General features: G+C 45.8%; 1 protein-coding gene across 6 annotated transcripts in view; it reads left to right on the forward strand.

The window, feature by feature from the left end:
• MPRIP (myosin phosphatase Rho interacting protein) overlaps positions 1-17,593 on the forward strand; it is a 312,245-nt gene that overhangs the window by 50,170 nt on the left and 244,482 nt on the right. For all 6 annotated transcript variants that reach the window (XM_082259996.1, XM_082259997.1, XM_082259998.1 and 3 more), the window contains exon 2: positions 585-662. In XM_082259996.1, the coding sequence (XP_082116122.1) occupies positions 585-662 (78 nt within the window). The remainder of the gene's footprint in view (positions 1-584; positions 663-17,593) is intronic.

The following is a 17,593-nucleotide window of genomic DNA, read 5'->3' on the forward strand; positions in this document are numbered from 1 at the left end:
TCTATCGTGTGTATATATTACATTTCATTTTTTTTTCTGAACCTGAGATTTACAAAGCTCTGCCAAGATGGTACATCCAGCCTGGAGATTTTTAACTACTGCCGTTAACTAATACATCAGGTCTTATCCCTCCCAAAAACTGTGATTTGACAGCAAAGAAGAAATGGCAGACTGATGAGCTCTTCTCTGTCACTCTGCTCTCTTCTCCTATCAGCACATTACTCGTTGGCACATGAACTCTGGTTCATTTAGCTGCTTCTCCCTCTCTCAATCTGAGCTCTGCTGTAACAGGACTGCAAGAGGCTGATAACAAATTCAGGTACTTGCATTTAAAATTATAAATCCTATTTTAATGAGCACATACCAGCATAAACTAGTGTGTGTGTTTTTTTTTTTTGGGGGGGGGGGGGATTATCTGCCTGATTTACCGGTTACCTTTCCTTCATTCACCTGCCGTTCTGTCTAAAAACAGCCATTGTGCTTCCATGTACTTGTCTTTTGAATGGGCTTTGACTATTTATATACATTTATTGGATTTGTTTTATTGTGTATTAGACCTCACTGATCTGCTTCCTATGTTACAGGCAAAGCCCATTTATGGAGGATGGCTGCTCCTGGCTCCTGAAGGCACAGACTTCGACAATCCTATGCACCGATCAAGAGTAAGGACTCCCTACACTACAAATTTGTGCATATTATACGTGTATTTGTTTAGTAAGCTTTGCAAGATGGTTTACTCTGGCAAACATCGAGGGGCTTTCTTTTTTTTTTATATTTTTTTATCCAGGTCTTTTAAAGCTAAATCTTATTCTACTTACATTTTGCCTTCCCTGGTGGTTCCTTTGACCCCCCCCCCCCCCACCATGCTAATGACCTTAAATAAAAAAAAATCATCTTTCATTCATCGACGGACACAGCACTCAATAAATCATAACTACTGAGTTATATTGCTTCCTCCAGGAGTAGAACTAGGACGAACAAAAACCACCTGGCTACGCCCATGGGCTGTCCTCAGCTTGGTATGTAACCTCCCTCTCTGCTGTAGGTAATCAGTTTTAATCTGTCTATTCAGGAGTAAGGACCTAGGCTCCTGGCTGGGATCTCTGGTCCTAGCAATTTGTTTCTTTCTCTTTCCTTACATCTTTTTTGTTTTCTCTTGGGAAATCTACAATCAACTGCCAGGCTCCTCGTACTCCAAAGGTATTTCCTTATGTACCTTATTTTGGAATTGGAACAACCAAAATTACCCTTTTATGGTCCCCAAACGTTTTGCTATACGTTACCCTTTTGAGGGGTCACTTAAAAAAAAAAAAAAAAAGTGGACTACAGGCGGTCCCCTAGTTACAAACATCCGACTTACAAACGACTCCTACTTACAAATGAAGAGAGACAACAGGAAGTGAGGAGAAATCTACCTGTAGAAAGGGAAATTCACTCCTGTAAGAGTTCTCATGGGAAAAAGGTGTCTCCACTGAAGCTTTATCACTAATCCTTGTCTCCACAACAGCCCAAAATTTTCAAAATCCAATTGTCACAGGGACAGAAAGTGAGGTGAAATCTTCTGAACAGGGGTACAGACAGCAAAACAAATGGCACAGGGGTGTTAACCCTTCCCCATGCTATCCATAATACTTGAAAATGATTTTTTTGGATGGAGCTAAACTTAAAAAACATACATGTTCCGACTTACAAACAAATTCGACTTAAGAACAAACCTACAGTCCCTATCTTGTTTGTAACCCGGGGTTCGCCTGTAGTTCACCAGTGGTGGACCCTCCTGTTTTCAGGTTTGAATAAAACAACCATGATCCCAGTAGGGGAATCCCCGTTCTTTAAGGACCTGGCTGACAGGAAAGTGGAGGCTGTGGCACGCAGCATGTTTACTATGGCTGGTTCGGCATTGTGGCCAGTCTTTGCCTTAGCCCTGGTTTCTCAGACCCTAACTGAATTGGCCAAGCTTTTGCACCCGGGCCTGGGGAGTGAACAGGTCCCCGCTGCTTATGTTAATCTAGTTACACCAGTTGGTCCATTGGCTGCAGTTTATTTGTGATGCAGCTTTGGATACAGCTCCTGTGCTTTCCAAACTTTGTTTTAGTGGTGGTGATTAGGCGCGCGCTGTGACTTAAGAATTGGTCAAACCAAGCCTCTAAGAAAGCTCTCAGTGATCTGCCCTTTCAAGGTGATTGCCTGTTTGGGGCTACCCTGGATGACTTCATTAATGGTATCACGGGGGGTTGGAGAGTACCTTCCTGCCACAGTTAAGGAAAGGAAAGGTGCCTCGTTGCAGACAAGTGTCCTCCTCAGCCCATAGAAAATTATTTTGTTCTTCTTGAAATGGAGAATAAGGGAAATTGATTTTTTAAATCTTCCCTGGGAGGTTCCAAGCAACCTTGGTCTGGTAGCCCTAGAGCTAGCTTCGCTGGACCAGCAGAAAAGACCCTTTCAGCATGAAGGTCTGCCCTTACCCATTATTGGGGTGGGGGGGACATCTCTGGTTTCTGTCCCCTTGGACTTCTTTTGTGACCGTCAAGGAGATCTGCAAAGTGTTTTGGGGGTACCCAGAAAGAGCGGCAAAGTTTTTTTTTTTTTTCAGGTTTTTAGGTCCTGAGTCTCCTTGTGCTGATTTAATTCCTGCAAAGAGTCAGGTGATGTCCGAACTACCTAAGGTCCCCCCTATCCCTGTCCAGGAAACTGAATTGAAGGTCAGATTTTAATTTTGATCAGGGTGGTCTTTTCCTCTGGACAAATTTCAGGAATCACAGGCCGTAATTCACCGGCTGCTGTCACACAAATGGTTCTCTTTCCCGATTTGCATACAGGTTCTGAGTCTGGTGGTATCCACCTTCAAAACAGTTCTGTTTGTACAGTCCTACATGCAGCTCCTTTAGAAGGTTCGGCTCCACAGGAGTATACCAAAGTGTGTGGCGAGATCACAGGTTCCTCTGGCAGACACCGCAGGTGTCCAAGGGCCACGGTAAGGCCAGTGTCATCCTTGGCTCAGGCAGTTCCTTTGAGGAATCAAGAGCGAAGATCTTCCAATCATCCTGGTGGCCGTAAATGTCCCTTGGGGCTTCCTCTCAGAAAAGACCAGTTGTCCCAAGGGCTAATCTACCATCCTACTTTACAGTCGCTGGTTTTATGGCCTAGCTGTTGAAAGCCAGGTACTAAAGGATGGAGGTTTGTCTGGATCAATGATCCCTACTATGGTGAAGGCGAGGAAGTCGTCTTCCAGCAAGATATACCATCTTACGTGGAAAACGTACATTTCTTGGTGCGAGTCGATTGGCGCTCATCCTCAAACCTTTTCTGTGGCTCGGATCTTAACCTTTCTTCAACGGGGCGTTGATCAGAAGTTGGCTTTGAGTACCATCAAGGGCCAAGTGTCTGCCTTGGCAATCTTTTTTCTGCGAGCGCTAGCCATGCATTCTTTAGTTCATACCTTCATTCAGGGGGTTTGACATGTTGCTCTACCTACACGGTCTCTTTTGCCGCCATGAGGTTTAAATTTAGTGCTTTCAGTTCTCCAGAAACCAGTGCTTTCGGTTCTCCAGAAACCTCCATTTGAGAATATTCAGGAGATTACCTTGTCTACACTATCCCAGAAGCTGACCTTTTTAGTGGCTATTACCACAGCCCGCAGGGTATCGGAATTAGCAGCATTATCCTGTCGCAGTCCCTATTTGGTGGTCCACATGGATAAAGTGGTTCTTTGTCCCTGTCCATCATTCCTGCCCAAAGTTGTCTCTGACTTCAATTTGAATGAGGACATTGTGTTGCCTTCCTTGTGTCCCAAGCTGGCTCATCCCAAGGAATTTGCTTTGCACACCTTGGATGTTGTTAGTACGATTAGGGTGTATCAGGCAGCTACTGAGTCCTTTCGGAGGTTAGACTCACTTTTTGTGGTTACGAACGGACCGACCAAGAAAAGGGCTTGCCACTTCTTCGGTTACCATCTCCAGATGGATCAGACATACGGTGACCTCATGCCTATTCTATTAAAGGTCAGGTTCCTCCTTTCCCTGTCACGGCACATTCTACTTGGACACTGAATACTTCCTGGGCCTTCCATCATCGGGCATCAATATCGCAATATAAAATTCTATAAGGTAGGTACTTTGGCATCTGCGGATGCTTCTTTTGGCTACAAAGTTTTGCAGGCTGCTGTTTTATGAGGGACTGTTCTCTCTTGAGGGATGTTTTCTCTTTAAACTTTTATTTTTCAGATGGGGCTCCTGTGACCTGGTTAAGGGCACTTATGTTTAGCCGTGTGTTATTTTCCCCACCCCTCATTTTCCTTTTAGCACTGCTTTTGGAAGTCCCAGTAGTTATGATTTATGGATCGCTGTGTCCGTCGATGAACGAAAGAGAAAATGGGATTTTTGTACTTACCGTAAAATCCATTTCTCTGAGTTCATCGACGGACACAGCACCCACCCCTCTATGGAGTTCTGATACTTCTAATGCTGCTTGCTAATAAACTGTTTATCTAGAGCAGAGAGGCGGGTTATATACCAAGCTGAGGACGGCCCATGGGCGTAGCCAGGTGTTTTTGTTCTGCCTAGCCCTACTCCTGGCGGAGGCAATACAACCCAGTAGTTATGATTTATGGAGCGATGTGTCCATCGATGAACTCAGAGAAATGGTTTTTACAGTAAGTAAAAAAAAAATCCCATTATTTCTGTTTTTATTACATACCTTATTTTGTTGTGGGGTCTCCGTGCTTCTCTATGCAATAGAGCAGTGGTTCTCAACTCCGGTCCTTGTGACCCACTAACAGGCCAGATTTTAAGTATTACCTTGGGGAGATGCAAACTAGAATACTGCAATCACTGAGCAGCAATTGAGATCACCTGTGATGTAATTTAGTTATGTTGCAAACCTGGCCTGTTAGTGGGTCCCGAGGATTGGAGTTGAGAACCATTGCAATAGAGGCAGATAATGAGTGGTGGGAGGGTCGGTCAGGGTGCTGTACGTAGCTTCCTAGAAACATTACAGAACCCTGCCTCAGTACTCCTCTCATGAGCCCTCAGCCCTAATGCAAGCAGGGGCCTGGTTCTTGGGAGGTGTTCTGAAAATATCCTCAAAATGCCTTGATTGGGTGGATGTCAGTTTGGAGGAGTGGGTGTTTAGATATTTGCATACAGGCCGTCTTAGAACTGGATGATGCTACACATCCTCCAGCCAGGAAATGAGGTGAGCTCTATCTTTTTGCAACTTTTAATGCACATTGTGAGTAGCTCACAGTGTGCAGTGAAATCAGAGTAAGCCATTTTAGTCCAGGAGAGGTGCCCGTACAACTGTGCAAGACTGAAAGGAAGGCTGGAGGTCAGCTTCATGGTTAGGGGACACAAATTAAAAGTAGTTGAAAATCGTAATTTTTTTCGTTCAGTTTTCGCACCATTAGTGGGCTGCAGCAACGGCCGATTTTTGTGTGGCCATTAAAGTTGGATGATCGAACATGCTGGAAAATTTTTGAAAAAAAATGAACTTATTTCTAATCAATGAATGGAGAACTGTGCGAGAATTATAACCGAAAAAGAAATGCGCATGAGCTGTGACCTAAAAAGAAAAGAAGATTCCCAACCACAAAATGTATTTTCTGTAGCAACATGAGGTGAATTTTAAAATCATTGGTGGCGCCATCGGATTACAAAATGCACAAAATTTATGATTTTCGAAAGAAAATTCGTTCGGAATTTGACCCATATATGGTCTGCATAAGTGCCATTCTGTCTGCTGCTTTCTTCCACTGCTATCTGCATGAATCACTTCTGACGAGTTTTCCTGACACCACGAGAAAAATGGTGACGGGAGGGATCTCCAGCTGATTGACAGCCTCAGCTCTTTTCCTGTGTGCTTTGTGAAGGGGGGTGTGTTCCTTCCCTCCAATCAGCTCTTAGAGCTCTCCTCACTGATGTAACTTCAGCTCCCTGCCCCCTGCTTTTTAGAGCTGAGAGATCCTGTGTAAGTTCAGCACTTTGGGTGTAGAGGTAAGACGGCTGCAGATAAACAGGTACAACTTATGCAGGAGGATTGTTTCATCTCTGTTTATCACCAGTCACTTCACTGGGTATATGGGAGGGTTTACAACCACTTCTATGGCAGAAAAAATGCTGGGTCAAAAATGATGGGTTGCCCCCTCACTTATTCAAAAATGTGAATTTTCAAGAGCGGTGTTGAGCGGGGACAGTGTAAGCTTCTTTATTTACTTGAGCGCCATATGTTAGCCGTCTTGTTCAGAGAGTGTTTTAGAGCATTCGTCTTGAAGCCATAGTTGCTTTCCATGCTGCTCTTGATTGATATTGTGCAGAACAGGAAGTCCTACTATAAACCAGGACCTTTTTAGGGCAGAGTTTGTTTGCACTCTGCTCATTACGATCTTGCACAAAATACAAGCCACCGATTTCCGGTCAAAATAGATACTCGAGCAGCCCGTCACTTCGGTATGATCCATTTATGTTGCGGAGCACAAAGCCTGGTGGTTCACAAGTAAGCAGGGCAAAGGGCAACCAGGAACCCTAGATCTTGGTAAGGTCACTATCTTATGTAACCACACGTGAAAATGGTGACCTCACCAAGACCTCTGGTTCCTGGTCGGTCATTGTTCTGCTTTCTTGTGAATATTGGTTCCAGCCACTGATTGATAATGTTTGCATTACATGATAATGTAACTTCTAAAGTTTCTGTTTTCTAAAAAGGTTTTTGTCTTTCGTTTGACACACAGCTCCAGATCTTCTTGACCCTTGGGTTTATACTGCCCCCTACAGGAGTAGGACACTAGGCGGAATAAAGTTTGGCTATGCCTATTAGGCAGTCCCAGGGGGTATACTCCCACTTTCTGCTAAATGTCTTCAGTTTATTTCTGCCTAGACAGGAGTAAGGACCTAGTTCCATGCTGGTCCTAGCATTTTTTACTTTTTTAAACTGAATTTCTTCTTTTTTTTATTTTCTGTTCCTGTGAGAACTACTGTACAATCAACTGCTGGACTGTGCGACTGACTGGATATCCTAGATCCTTACGGTCTTCCCAGTCTGGCCAGTGAGCGCTACCCGACCTTACGAATAGCCCTGGTCAGGACCTGAGTCGCAGCGTGCCTGTGGCCCGCACCACTCCTATTCCACAATGGTGTGGGGGTCTGCCTGGAGTGGTGCCCGCCCTGTCCCAAGGTGTGGTGAGTAGTGTCCCCCCCCCCCCCCCTCTCTTCTGGTGGTTTTTCCCAGTGGACATGGGCCCCTCCCTGGGTTAATCGGAACCCTCAAGTGTTTTTCCTTCCCTCATGTCGCGCTCCCTATCGGGGCCCCTCTGTGGACCATCCCCCATTCACCCATGCTTGGCTCCCCCCTCGGGGAGGCTATGCCTGTTTTTCTGTTTGGGGGTGTCGAGCGGGTCCTTGGCCGAGGATGGGGGTGCGCCGCCGGCTGCGCAAACCACTTTTTGGGGGGGGGGGGGGGTAGTCCTGGTGGGGGTCCCTAGTGGGGTCCCCACTTACTCTCCAAGTGTACCTGGGGGTCCTGAGAGCCATGTGGGCCTGCCATTTTGCAGTGGATGACTGCTGTATAATCGGCGGCCATGTTTGTGTAACCTGGCGGCCATTGTCTTGTAGTTTCCCATTCCTATCACACGGCGGCCATGTTTTTGAAGCATATGAAGCGGTGAACCAGAGGTGGACCTCTAGTGGCAGTTCCTGAACTTCCTCTTTTTCTCTTTGTCACATGGCATGCAGCCTGGCTCTCTGGCTCTGCATCTGAGGAGGGTATGGCGAGTCCCTGTAGGTGCTAAACAGCTCCCTCTTTCTGCTATAGCAGTAAATAGTGCACTGGGACTTGTGGTGCCGCTGGTACAGTGGTGGGGGGAACTTTTAACAGCAATTTTTACACTTCTTGCTGGCGGTCCCCAGGTTAACCCATGGAGTCCCTGGAGTACGTGTCACCACCTGACCCCCTCTCAGAGGCTGCTAGGCCCGCGGGGTCCCAGACTGCCTTATCTGCTATGACGGCGGTTCTGCAGTCACTGGTGTCCAAAGTAGATATGGCCCTCCAAAATAGGATGAGAAAAAAGCGTCCTCCACCTTCACCTGCATCCTCTGTCTCCTCAGATCCTGAGGTTGATTTGGCTGCCGCGGATACAAATTACCCTACTGGGTCTGCGTCCACGCACCCAGAGTGCTCTGATAGTGAGGATTATTCCTCTTCCACTACAGCCGTGCAAGAAAAATGCTAGTGGTTGGGCTGAATGTATCAGTGCGGGAATCTTTGAAAATTGTACCGGTTCCAAATCCAGAACGCTTTCAGGGATTTTTTTCAAACCTATTTACTGTTCCCAGGAAGGAAGGCAAGGTCTGTCTGTCAAATTCTGGATCTCAAGGCCTTGGAACAGCTTTGTGTGGTTTCAGAAAAATGGAAGTGGCATCCCTTCATAAAAGGGATTTCCTAGCCCCTATCGACATCAAGGACACTTGCCTTCATATCCCAATATATGTCGACATCAGTGTTTCCTTCGCTTTGCCGTGGGCAAGAAGCAGTATCAATTTGTGGCGTTACCTTTTGGTCTCGCCTCAGCCCCTCGAGTGTTCACAAAAGTTTTGGCCCCGGTGTTAGCATTGCTAAGGCAGAAGGGGATTGTGGTACTGGGGTACTTAGACAACCTCCTTCAGCCAGCAGAGCCTCCAAATGCCTTAAAAGACAGTCTGGACATTTTGGTGCGAACTCTGCTAAAGTTCGGATGAAAACTGAATTTCCAAAATCTGTTCTGGTCCCGTCCACCAAGCTGGCCTATCTGGGCCTGACCCTGGACACAGCCTCAGCCCAGGTGCTTCTTCCAGAGGTGAAACTCCAGAAGTTGCAGGATGCGATACGGCTCCTGTTCTTCAGCCGGTGGTCATCTCTCAAGACTTGTATGCAAGTGCTTGGCTTGATGGTCTCCACCTTTGAGGCGGTCCCGTTTGCTCTGTTCCATACCAGCCAAATGGAACAAGAACCCACAATCTCTAGACAATCTGATCCTGTTGAGCCGGGATACGAGGGGATCCCTGATCTGGTGACTCCGCTCCCTGGCGCTTTGACGGTGGTCACCACGGATGCCATCCTGTCCAGGTGGGGAGGTGTCTTGGGCACGGATTGAGCTCAGGGGGTTTGAATTCTGAAGGAGTCTAGCCTGCTGGCCAATATCCCTGAAATTTTGCCTGACCCAATAGACGGTGCGTCTGCAGGGGCGTCTGGTAAGAATTCAATCGGACAATGCCATGGCGGTGGCATATGTCAATCATCAAGGGGGCACCAAAAGCGTCCTAGAGGCTGGGGAAGTAGCCAGCATTCTAAGGTGGGCAGAACGGTTTGTATCAGCTATCTCTGCTGTGCATATTCCAGGGGTAGAAAATTGACAGGCAGACTACCTCAGTCGGCAGATGTTGGATCAGGGAGAATGGTCTCTCCACCAGGAGGTGTTTTATCGACTGTGTCTATGGTGGGGGACTCCTGATGTGGACCTGTTTGCCTCTCGTCTCAACAGGAAGGTGCAGAGGTTTGTAGCTAAGTCTCGGGATCCTCTGGCCGATGCCACAGACACTCTGGTAGCTCCTTGGGGCCAGTATCCTCTGATGTACGCATTTCCCCTGATAACTCTTCTGCCAAGACTCCTGCGAAGAATCGAGGCAAAAGGGATTCTGGTCATCCTAGTGGCTCCGGACTGCCCTCGCAGGTCCTGTTATGCAGACCTAGTATGGCTGGTCGCCGATGTCCCTTGGAGACTCCCTCTCAGAGAAGATCTGTTGGCTCAAGGAACGATCTTCCATCCTGCTTTACAGTCACTGGCTTTAACGGCTTGGCTTTTGAAAGCCAGGTGCTGAGGGATAGAGGGGTGTCTGAATCGGTGATTCCTGTGCTGTAAAAAGCTAGAAAACCTACTTCCTAGGAAGATATATCATCCGGTCTGGAGGGTGTACATTGCTTGGTGTGAGTCTCGGGGAGGGGGTCTCACCCTCTGTTCCTTTTCGGTGTCTCTTGTTTTGGAGTTTCTCCAAAGAGGTGTAGATCAGTGTTTGGCCTTGGGTACCATCAAAGGCCAGACATTCTCTTAGTTGTTAATATGCGGTATTTACAAGATAGTGTGATCACACAGGAATCCAAATGGCGCAATGTCATGGAGCAAATTCAATGGACCCCTTGAATTTGCTCCATGACATTGCGCCATTTGCATTCCTGTGTGATCACACTATCTTGTAACTATACCCCCTATTAACTATTAAGAGAATGTGAGTTTTTGGTAAGCGCTCCTTACTCCCTATTCTGATGTTGGTCACATTTAGGGTGATTACCCTTTGCTTCTGAACACGTGAAATCTTTCTCCTACGTAGACATGGACTTTATTTTTCACACCCTTTTTATTCAGGATTTCATTCACTCAATTCTACGCAGTGAATTTTTGTTCAAAGGACTTTATTCATTGTTATTGTTACACTGCACATCCATTGCTCACTGTTGTTTCAGTTCCTTGTTTACTCTAAGGCCCCATGCACACAGGGCGTTTTTAACGCCACTGTAAGTAGCGTCAGGCGTTTTCTTTTTGCAGCCTAAAAACGCACCTCCATGTTATTCTATGGCCTCATGCACACACAGACGTTTTTGAGCTGTAAGTGGCCTAGGCGTTTTTAAGCTGCAAGAAGAACCCACGGCCTGCGCGTTCTGAGGACCAGTGTTACAGCTGTAAAAACGTCTGACGCTGCCAAAGGCTGAATAATGTTGCTATAACGTTGCTTAACGCGCGTTAAAGCCACGTTATACGTTTTTTCTTCCATTCAAAATCAATGGTTCCCTATGGGAGCCTATTGATTTGAATGGAAGTCGCACCGCAAGTCGGATCAGGATGATCCGACTTGCGGCGCGACTTGCGCTGTGATAATCTTGAGGGGGAACTCCACACCAAAATGGGGAAAAAAACTGCGCGGGGGTCCCCCCAGGTTCCAAACCAGGTCCTTCGGGTCTGGTATGGAATTTGAGGGTAGCCCCACGCCGAAAAAACGGCGTGGGGTCCCCCCCAAAATTCATACCAGACCCTTATCCGAGCAAGCAGCCCGGCAGGCCAGGAAAGGGGAGGGGACGAGCGAGCGGCCCCACCCCCCCTGGACCACACCAGGCCACATGCCCTCAACATGGGGGGTGTTGGAGCTTTGGGGCAGGGGGGGCTCTGCACCTTGCCCCCATGTTGAAGAGGACAAGGGCCTCATCCCCACAACCTTGGCCGGTGGTTGTGGGGGTCTGCGGGCAGGGGGCTTATCGGTATCTGGAAGCCCCCTTGAACAAGGGGGCCTCCCCAGATCCCGGACCCCCTCCCTATGTGAATGGGTAGAGGTACATTGTACCCCTACTTATTCACCCCATAAAAGGCAGTGTATGTGAATAACGACAGGAGACGTTTTGGAAAGTTTTATTTAAAATCTTCATCCAGTTTTCTCCGCTCCGATCTTCGCCACTCTGTTCTTCTGCTCTTTTGCTTCTGGGAAGACTGTCCACAAAGTTTAAGCGTGTCTATGAAAATTTTTGACCATTCTTCAGAATTGCATTTGTGAGGTCAGGCACTGATGGTGAATGAGAAGGCCTGGCTCCAATTCATCCAAAATTTGGTCTATTGGGTTGAGGTCAGGACTGTGCAGGCCAGTCAAGCTCCTCTACCCCAAACTCTCTCATCCATGTCTTTATGGACCTTGCTTTGTGCACTGGTGCACAGTCATGTTGGAACAGGAAGGGGTCATTCCCAAACTGTTCCCACAAAGTTGGGAACATGAAATTGTCCAAAATGTCTTAGTATGCTGACGCCTTAAGAGTTCCCTTCACTGAAACTAAGGGGCCAAGCCAAACCCTGAAAAACAACCCCACGCCATTATCCCTCCTCCACCAAATGATTTGGACCAGTGCACAAAGCAAGGTCCATAAAGACATGGATGAGGGAGTATGGGGTGAAGGAACTTGACTGGCCTGCACAGAGTCCTGGCCTCAACCCGATAGAACACTTTTTGGATGAATTTGAGCGGAGACTGCGAGCCAGACCCTCATGTCCAACATGAGTGCCTGACCTCACAAATTCCCTTCTGGAAGAATGGTCAAACATTCCCATAGACACACTCCTAAACCTTGTGGACTGCCTTCCCAGAAAAGTTGAAGCTATTAGAGCTGCAAAGAGTGGGCCAACTCAATATTGAACCCTATGGACTAAGACTGGGATGCCATTAAATTTCATGTGCCTGTAAAGGCAACCTGGTTACTTGACCTACTAACTCCAGTGACATTTCAGAAAAGCATTACAGGATCTCCCTTACTATAAAAGGAATGCTTGAAAAACATTTAAAAACTTAAAATGCATCTTTAGCAAAAAAAAATGTAAACCTGTATAGAATAGGGAACGGTTCGGTCTCATCTCAAATTATATTTTTTTTGTCTACGTACCATTCCTGTCCTGGAAACACAGTAGAAAACCTCTCCAAAGTGAAGGGAAGATGTACAGCTGTTACTGAAATCAGAATGTCTTTGGGATGATTTTTACTCTTTTCCTGTTCCGGTGACAACTGTAAAATTTTAGTTTTTCCTATCATTCTACCCTAGTGTTAGAGGACACCTCCCTCCTCATGCCATGGAGATGAGGAGAGGGGGGGGGGAATTTCCATTGTTCTGCAGTCCACAGAGACCTGGTAACAATCCAGAGCGCACAGGAAGTTAGCTTATTAGCTGTCTGGCAGGATCAACAGGTATGTCTTGGCACTTATGGGACATATAGAACAGTTCACTTTCAATAATATATTTAACTGACAAAAATGAACCAAAAAAAAAAAAAAGTTCGTCGTTAGGGTTCATATACACTTTTAATATTACCATTGGGTAAGCGCGTTCGGCTTTGACATGACATGTGTTTTGGTTTAATGGCCCTTTAAATCCTGTCTGCCTGTCCACTCCCCTGTATGGATTTATTTTGTGAATGGAGTGTGAGAATGTTTATTTGCTGACATCTGCTACCAATTGTGCAAGGGTTAATGCATGCCCCCATTCGCCGCCCCTCCAGCTCACAGTCCTCAAGAGCATTTCCCATCGGAGCCGCTGGTTAGACAAATATCCCATCTTGTTTAGACCTTGTGTTTTTCCTGTCTCTGATCTCATCGCTTAATAACAGATTAAATATAGAAGTCTAACCAGTATATAACTCACTAATTCAGGGATTGGGCTGCATCGGATGAGAATAGAAGCCAACCCCGCATAACTCTGACCCAGACCCATAGCTTCTTCCTAAAAATCAAGGCATTCGTCTGTTTGTCTTTGCTTTGGCAGCTGGCGGGTTAAACTGCGCGTTCTTAGTTTATCTCTAACCTAATCTTCCAGACCGATGTGTGAAGATTGTGTCATTCCTTTAAATAGAATAGGGAATAGGAGAGAATTTGGCATCTTGTGGACTGTCGTCAGATCTGTTTTGTAAAAGAGCAGGTACATTTTCCTTTATAAGGAATTCCTAACTGGCTTTTTATTTTATTCTTCTTTTTTTTTTACTTTTTTTACATGTAAAGGTGATTCACTTAACCTAATCTCATCAACGTACGTTAGCATTTTAACAACCTCGTTTCTATGTATCTTCTTTAAATATACACACTAGCACCAAATGTTGGTGGACACTTGACCCTTGCACCTATAGGAGCTTTTTGGACCTTCCATTGTAGAACCCTGGCTGTTCTGCAATGGCTTTGGGCAAGATTTTGGTGTAGGTTTGTGGGAATTTGTGCTTATTCAGCCAAAACAGCAACTGTGAAGTCAGGTTAGAGGAGGAAACGTAGCTAGCAATCAGCATTCCAAGTCATCCCAAAGTTAAGTATGACTGAGGTCAGGGCTCTGTGCAGACCACTCAAGCTCCTCCATGCCAAACTCCTCAATCCATGTCTTTATGGAGCTGGCTTTGTACACAGAGTACAGTCCTGCTGGAAAAGAAAAAAAGATCTTCTACAATCTGTTATCACATGGTTGGACAAGGATATTTGTCTAAAACAATTGTTCTAATTCTAGCTCCTAATTTTGGTGGACATCACAACTATATAAGCTTGTTAGACATCCCATTGTAACACCCTGGTTCTTCTGCTTTCGGCAAGATTTTGGAGTATGTTTTTGGAAATTTGTGGTTATTCAGCCAAGACAGCAATTGTAGAGTCAGGATGGAGGAGAAGACCTAGCTAGCAATTGGTATTCCAAGTCATCCCAAAAGTGTTTACTAGTGTTGAGGTCAGGGCTCTGTGCAAACCACTCAAGTTCTACTACTGTACGTGGAAGACGTACATTGTGTGGTGTGAGTGTCTTGGGGCTCATCCTCACTCTTTTTTCAGGTGGCTTGGATCATGACCTTCCTTCAACAGAGGGGGGGTTGACCAGACACTGGCCTTGAGTACTATCAAGGGTCAAGTTTAGGCCTTAGCGGTCTTCTCTCAACGCTCCTTGGCAACATACTCCATGGTGCATACTTTTCTTCTGGGAGTTAGGCACTTGACCCCTCCAATGCAGTCTCTGATGCCGCCTTGGGACCTCAATTTGGTGCTCAGTCCACCGGAAGCCTCCTTTTGAGAATCTTCTGGAGATTCCCCTGCTTACGCTTTCCCAAAAGGTGACCTTTTTGGTGGCTTTTACCTCTGCGCGCAGGGTGTCGGAATTGGCGGCGTTACCCTGTCCACCTTACTTGGTGATACTTGGTGATTCACAGTGATAAGGTGGTTCTTCGTCCCTGTCCGTCGTTCCTTCCACAGGTTATCTCTGATTTTCATTTGAATGAAGACATTGTGTTGCCTTCCCTGTGCTCCAGGCCAAAACATCTGAAGGAAATTGCTTTGCATACCTTGGTTGTGGTCTGGGCAATTAGGGTGTACCTGGCAGCTACAGGGTCTTTTAGAAAATCAGACTCACTATTTGAGCTTACGGATGGGCCTCGGAAAGGGTTGTCCACTTCCCCTGCGACCATTTCCAGATGGATCAGACAGACGGTGATTCAGTTTTAGTCCATCAGGGGTCAGGTTCATCCTTTCCCTGTCAAGGCGTACTCTACTCGGGTGCTCAGTGCCTCCTGGGCCTTCCTTCATCAGGCGTCAGTGACGCAGGTTTCCAAGGCAGCCACCTGGTTGTCGGTGCACACTTTTACAAAGCTCTATGAAGTGGATGTGTTGGCCTCTGCGGATGCTTCCTTTGGCCGCAAGGTTTTGCAGGCTTCTGTTTAGAGGACCTGGTCCTCTTTGAGGGTGTATTATTTTTTCAGGTGACCTCCAGTTGGTTTGGTCGAGCGCCTGTTTACCTGGTTGGCTATAGTTTGCCTTGATAATATCTTTATCGCTGCTTCCACCCCTCATGTTTAACATTGCTTTGGGACGTCCCAATGGTTAAGAAGATCAGGAGCTGTGTCCGTCAATGAAGGAAAGAGAAAATGGGATTTTTGACTTACCGTAAAAATTTTATTTCTCTGATGTTCATTGACACACACAGCACCCACCCCTCTGTGGAGTTGTAATTCCTCTGACACTGCTTGTAACAAAACTGAGTACCCATAGCAGAGAGAGGGGGTATACCCCCCTGGAACTGCCCATAAGAGTAGGCAGACTTTTTTTTTTTCTGCCTGTCCTACTCCTGTAGGGGGCAGTATAACCCAATGGTTAAGAGGATCAGGAGCTGTGTCCATCAATGAACATCAGAGATTTTAATTGGATTTTACTGCAAGTCAAAAATTCAATTTTTTTCCTACATTGTAGTTGTGAAGTAACCTCTTGGTTATGGGAAAAAGAAAATAGAGGACGATGTACAGAGAGATTGTGACGTCTGAAAGTTTAGGAGGAAAACGGGGAAGGATTGCGGTCCACTTGGACATTACTGTGCTGTAGACTGAATTTTGATGTGGCGTGCACTGTCATTTTTTGTCCACCTAACCCTCCCAGAGGCTATGATAGATGCTGCAGGAAGTTGGGATAGATGCTGCAGGAAGTTAGGATAGATGCTGCAGGAAGTTGGTTGGATTTTTTTTTCTTTCTCGTTTGTTATGGCTTTCCGTAATTTCAGCAAAGCTGTTGACGCACCTGTGAAAATTTGATTGGATGCCAGAATGGACACACTGGATGTTTCCTGCAACCAATGCTGCTCATTGTCCTCTCTACTTTTTAATCAGGATCTGCAAAATTGATCTACAGTATGAGCCGTAATTCTTAACTGAGGATAAAACAAAGGCCCTTTCTCGTTATTTTGGCTTCACACTGCCCATTTCTGCAATACATGATAAGGGTGTATAGATCCTTTTGGATTGGCTTACCTTCCTAACAACAGATTATAGTCCAAGCTGTTTTTTGATCTAGTTACAGAGGGGGTTGTGCTGTCTCATCTTCTGACCAGGTGATTCCCCCCCCCCCCCCCCATCGTGCTTTCTTTTGCTCCCATTCTTTTTCTGTCTTCTCTATGGAATAAACTGAAGCTGAAGTTTATTGAAGCTGAATCTGCCTTTTGGATAATGCTGCCTTAAATGGGCATCAAAAGAACAGCCAGCAAGATGTGAACAGAGTTTGTGCTTCGTCCTGGGTGGTGACACTCGTAAACCCTGACGTCTAATGCTTTGTGCCAGTAAGCTCTGCCAGCAGCCGTATACATAGCAGATGGTTAAAGTAGATCTTGTCTATCAAATTCCCAACTTAAATGAATGAACAAGGATACACAGTCAGCATTAAGGAAACACAATAAGATTTTGGGTTCAGGCATACCTCCTTTTTATGTGACCCAAATCCTGGCCAGCCTGGCTCGGATCCTCTATCAAGGGAGTTGTGGCTGTTTCACATCATTAAAGTGATACTAAACACACACTGTTTAGATTATATTGTCCCTACTATTTCTGTATATGGATGATGGCACTGTAATATTTTTAATTTAAAAAATTTCAATACCTTTTTCCTAATCAATATACAGCTGTCACATGACCCAGATCTTCCCAAGTGTGTCTGCAGAGAAACATAAGCGAGGGAGCTTCTAGTCCTCTACTGCTGGTCACATGTTCAAAATTAAAAAAAAAAAATACAGCCTTTGGATTACAGTGTAAAAATAAATAATATCAAACTGTTTTAAATCATCATACAAATATATATTTGAAATCAAATCTTTATTATTTTTTTGCAATACCATGGTGTGGGTAGATTTCAGCCAGTCACAGGCTGTGTCTCGCCCCTCCAGCCTGTCTTTTAGACTAACAGGGAGATGAAGCCTCCATTAATCTGTATGTATTCTCCTGCCCCTATTGTGTTTAGCTGGTTAGTGGGCACAGAGGAGTAGGGAGTGGGCTGTCATTTACCACGGTGTATACGCCCACATGTGTGACTCTATACTTACATGGACTGCTTATGGGCCATACACACTATAAGATTTTCTGAAGACTTTTTCCTTTAGACTTACCAAAACCATATAATAATGAGGTCAAACCTAAACACTTTCAATTTGTATGCAATCAGGCAGGCCCTTGCACTTCAAAGAAAAGGTAAATCTGAAGGAAATCTAACCACAAAAGTTGGATATTGTGTATCCAGCTTTAGATCTGATGGGAAGGAAATGCTCAGCATGG

This window comes from Pelophylax lessonae (assembly GCF_965119305.1).
Source record: "Pelophylax lessonae genome assembly, chromosome: 6".
NCBI classification, from domain to species: domain Eukaryota; kingdom Metazoa; phylum Chordata; class Amphibia; order Anura; family Ranidae; genus Pelophylax; species Pelophylax lessonae.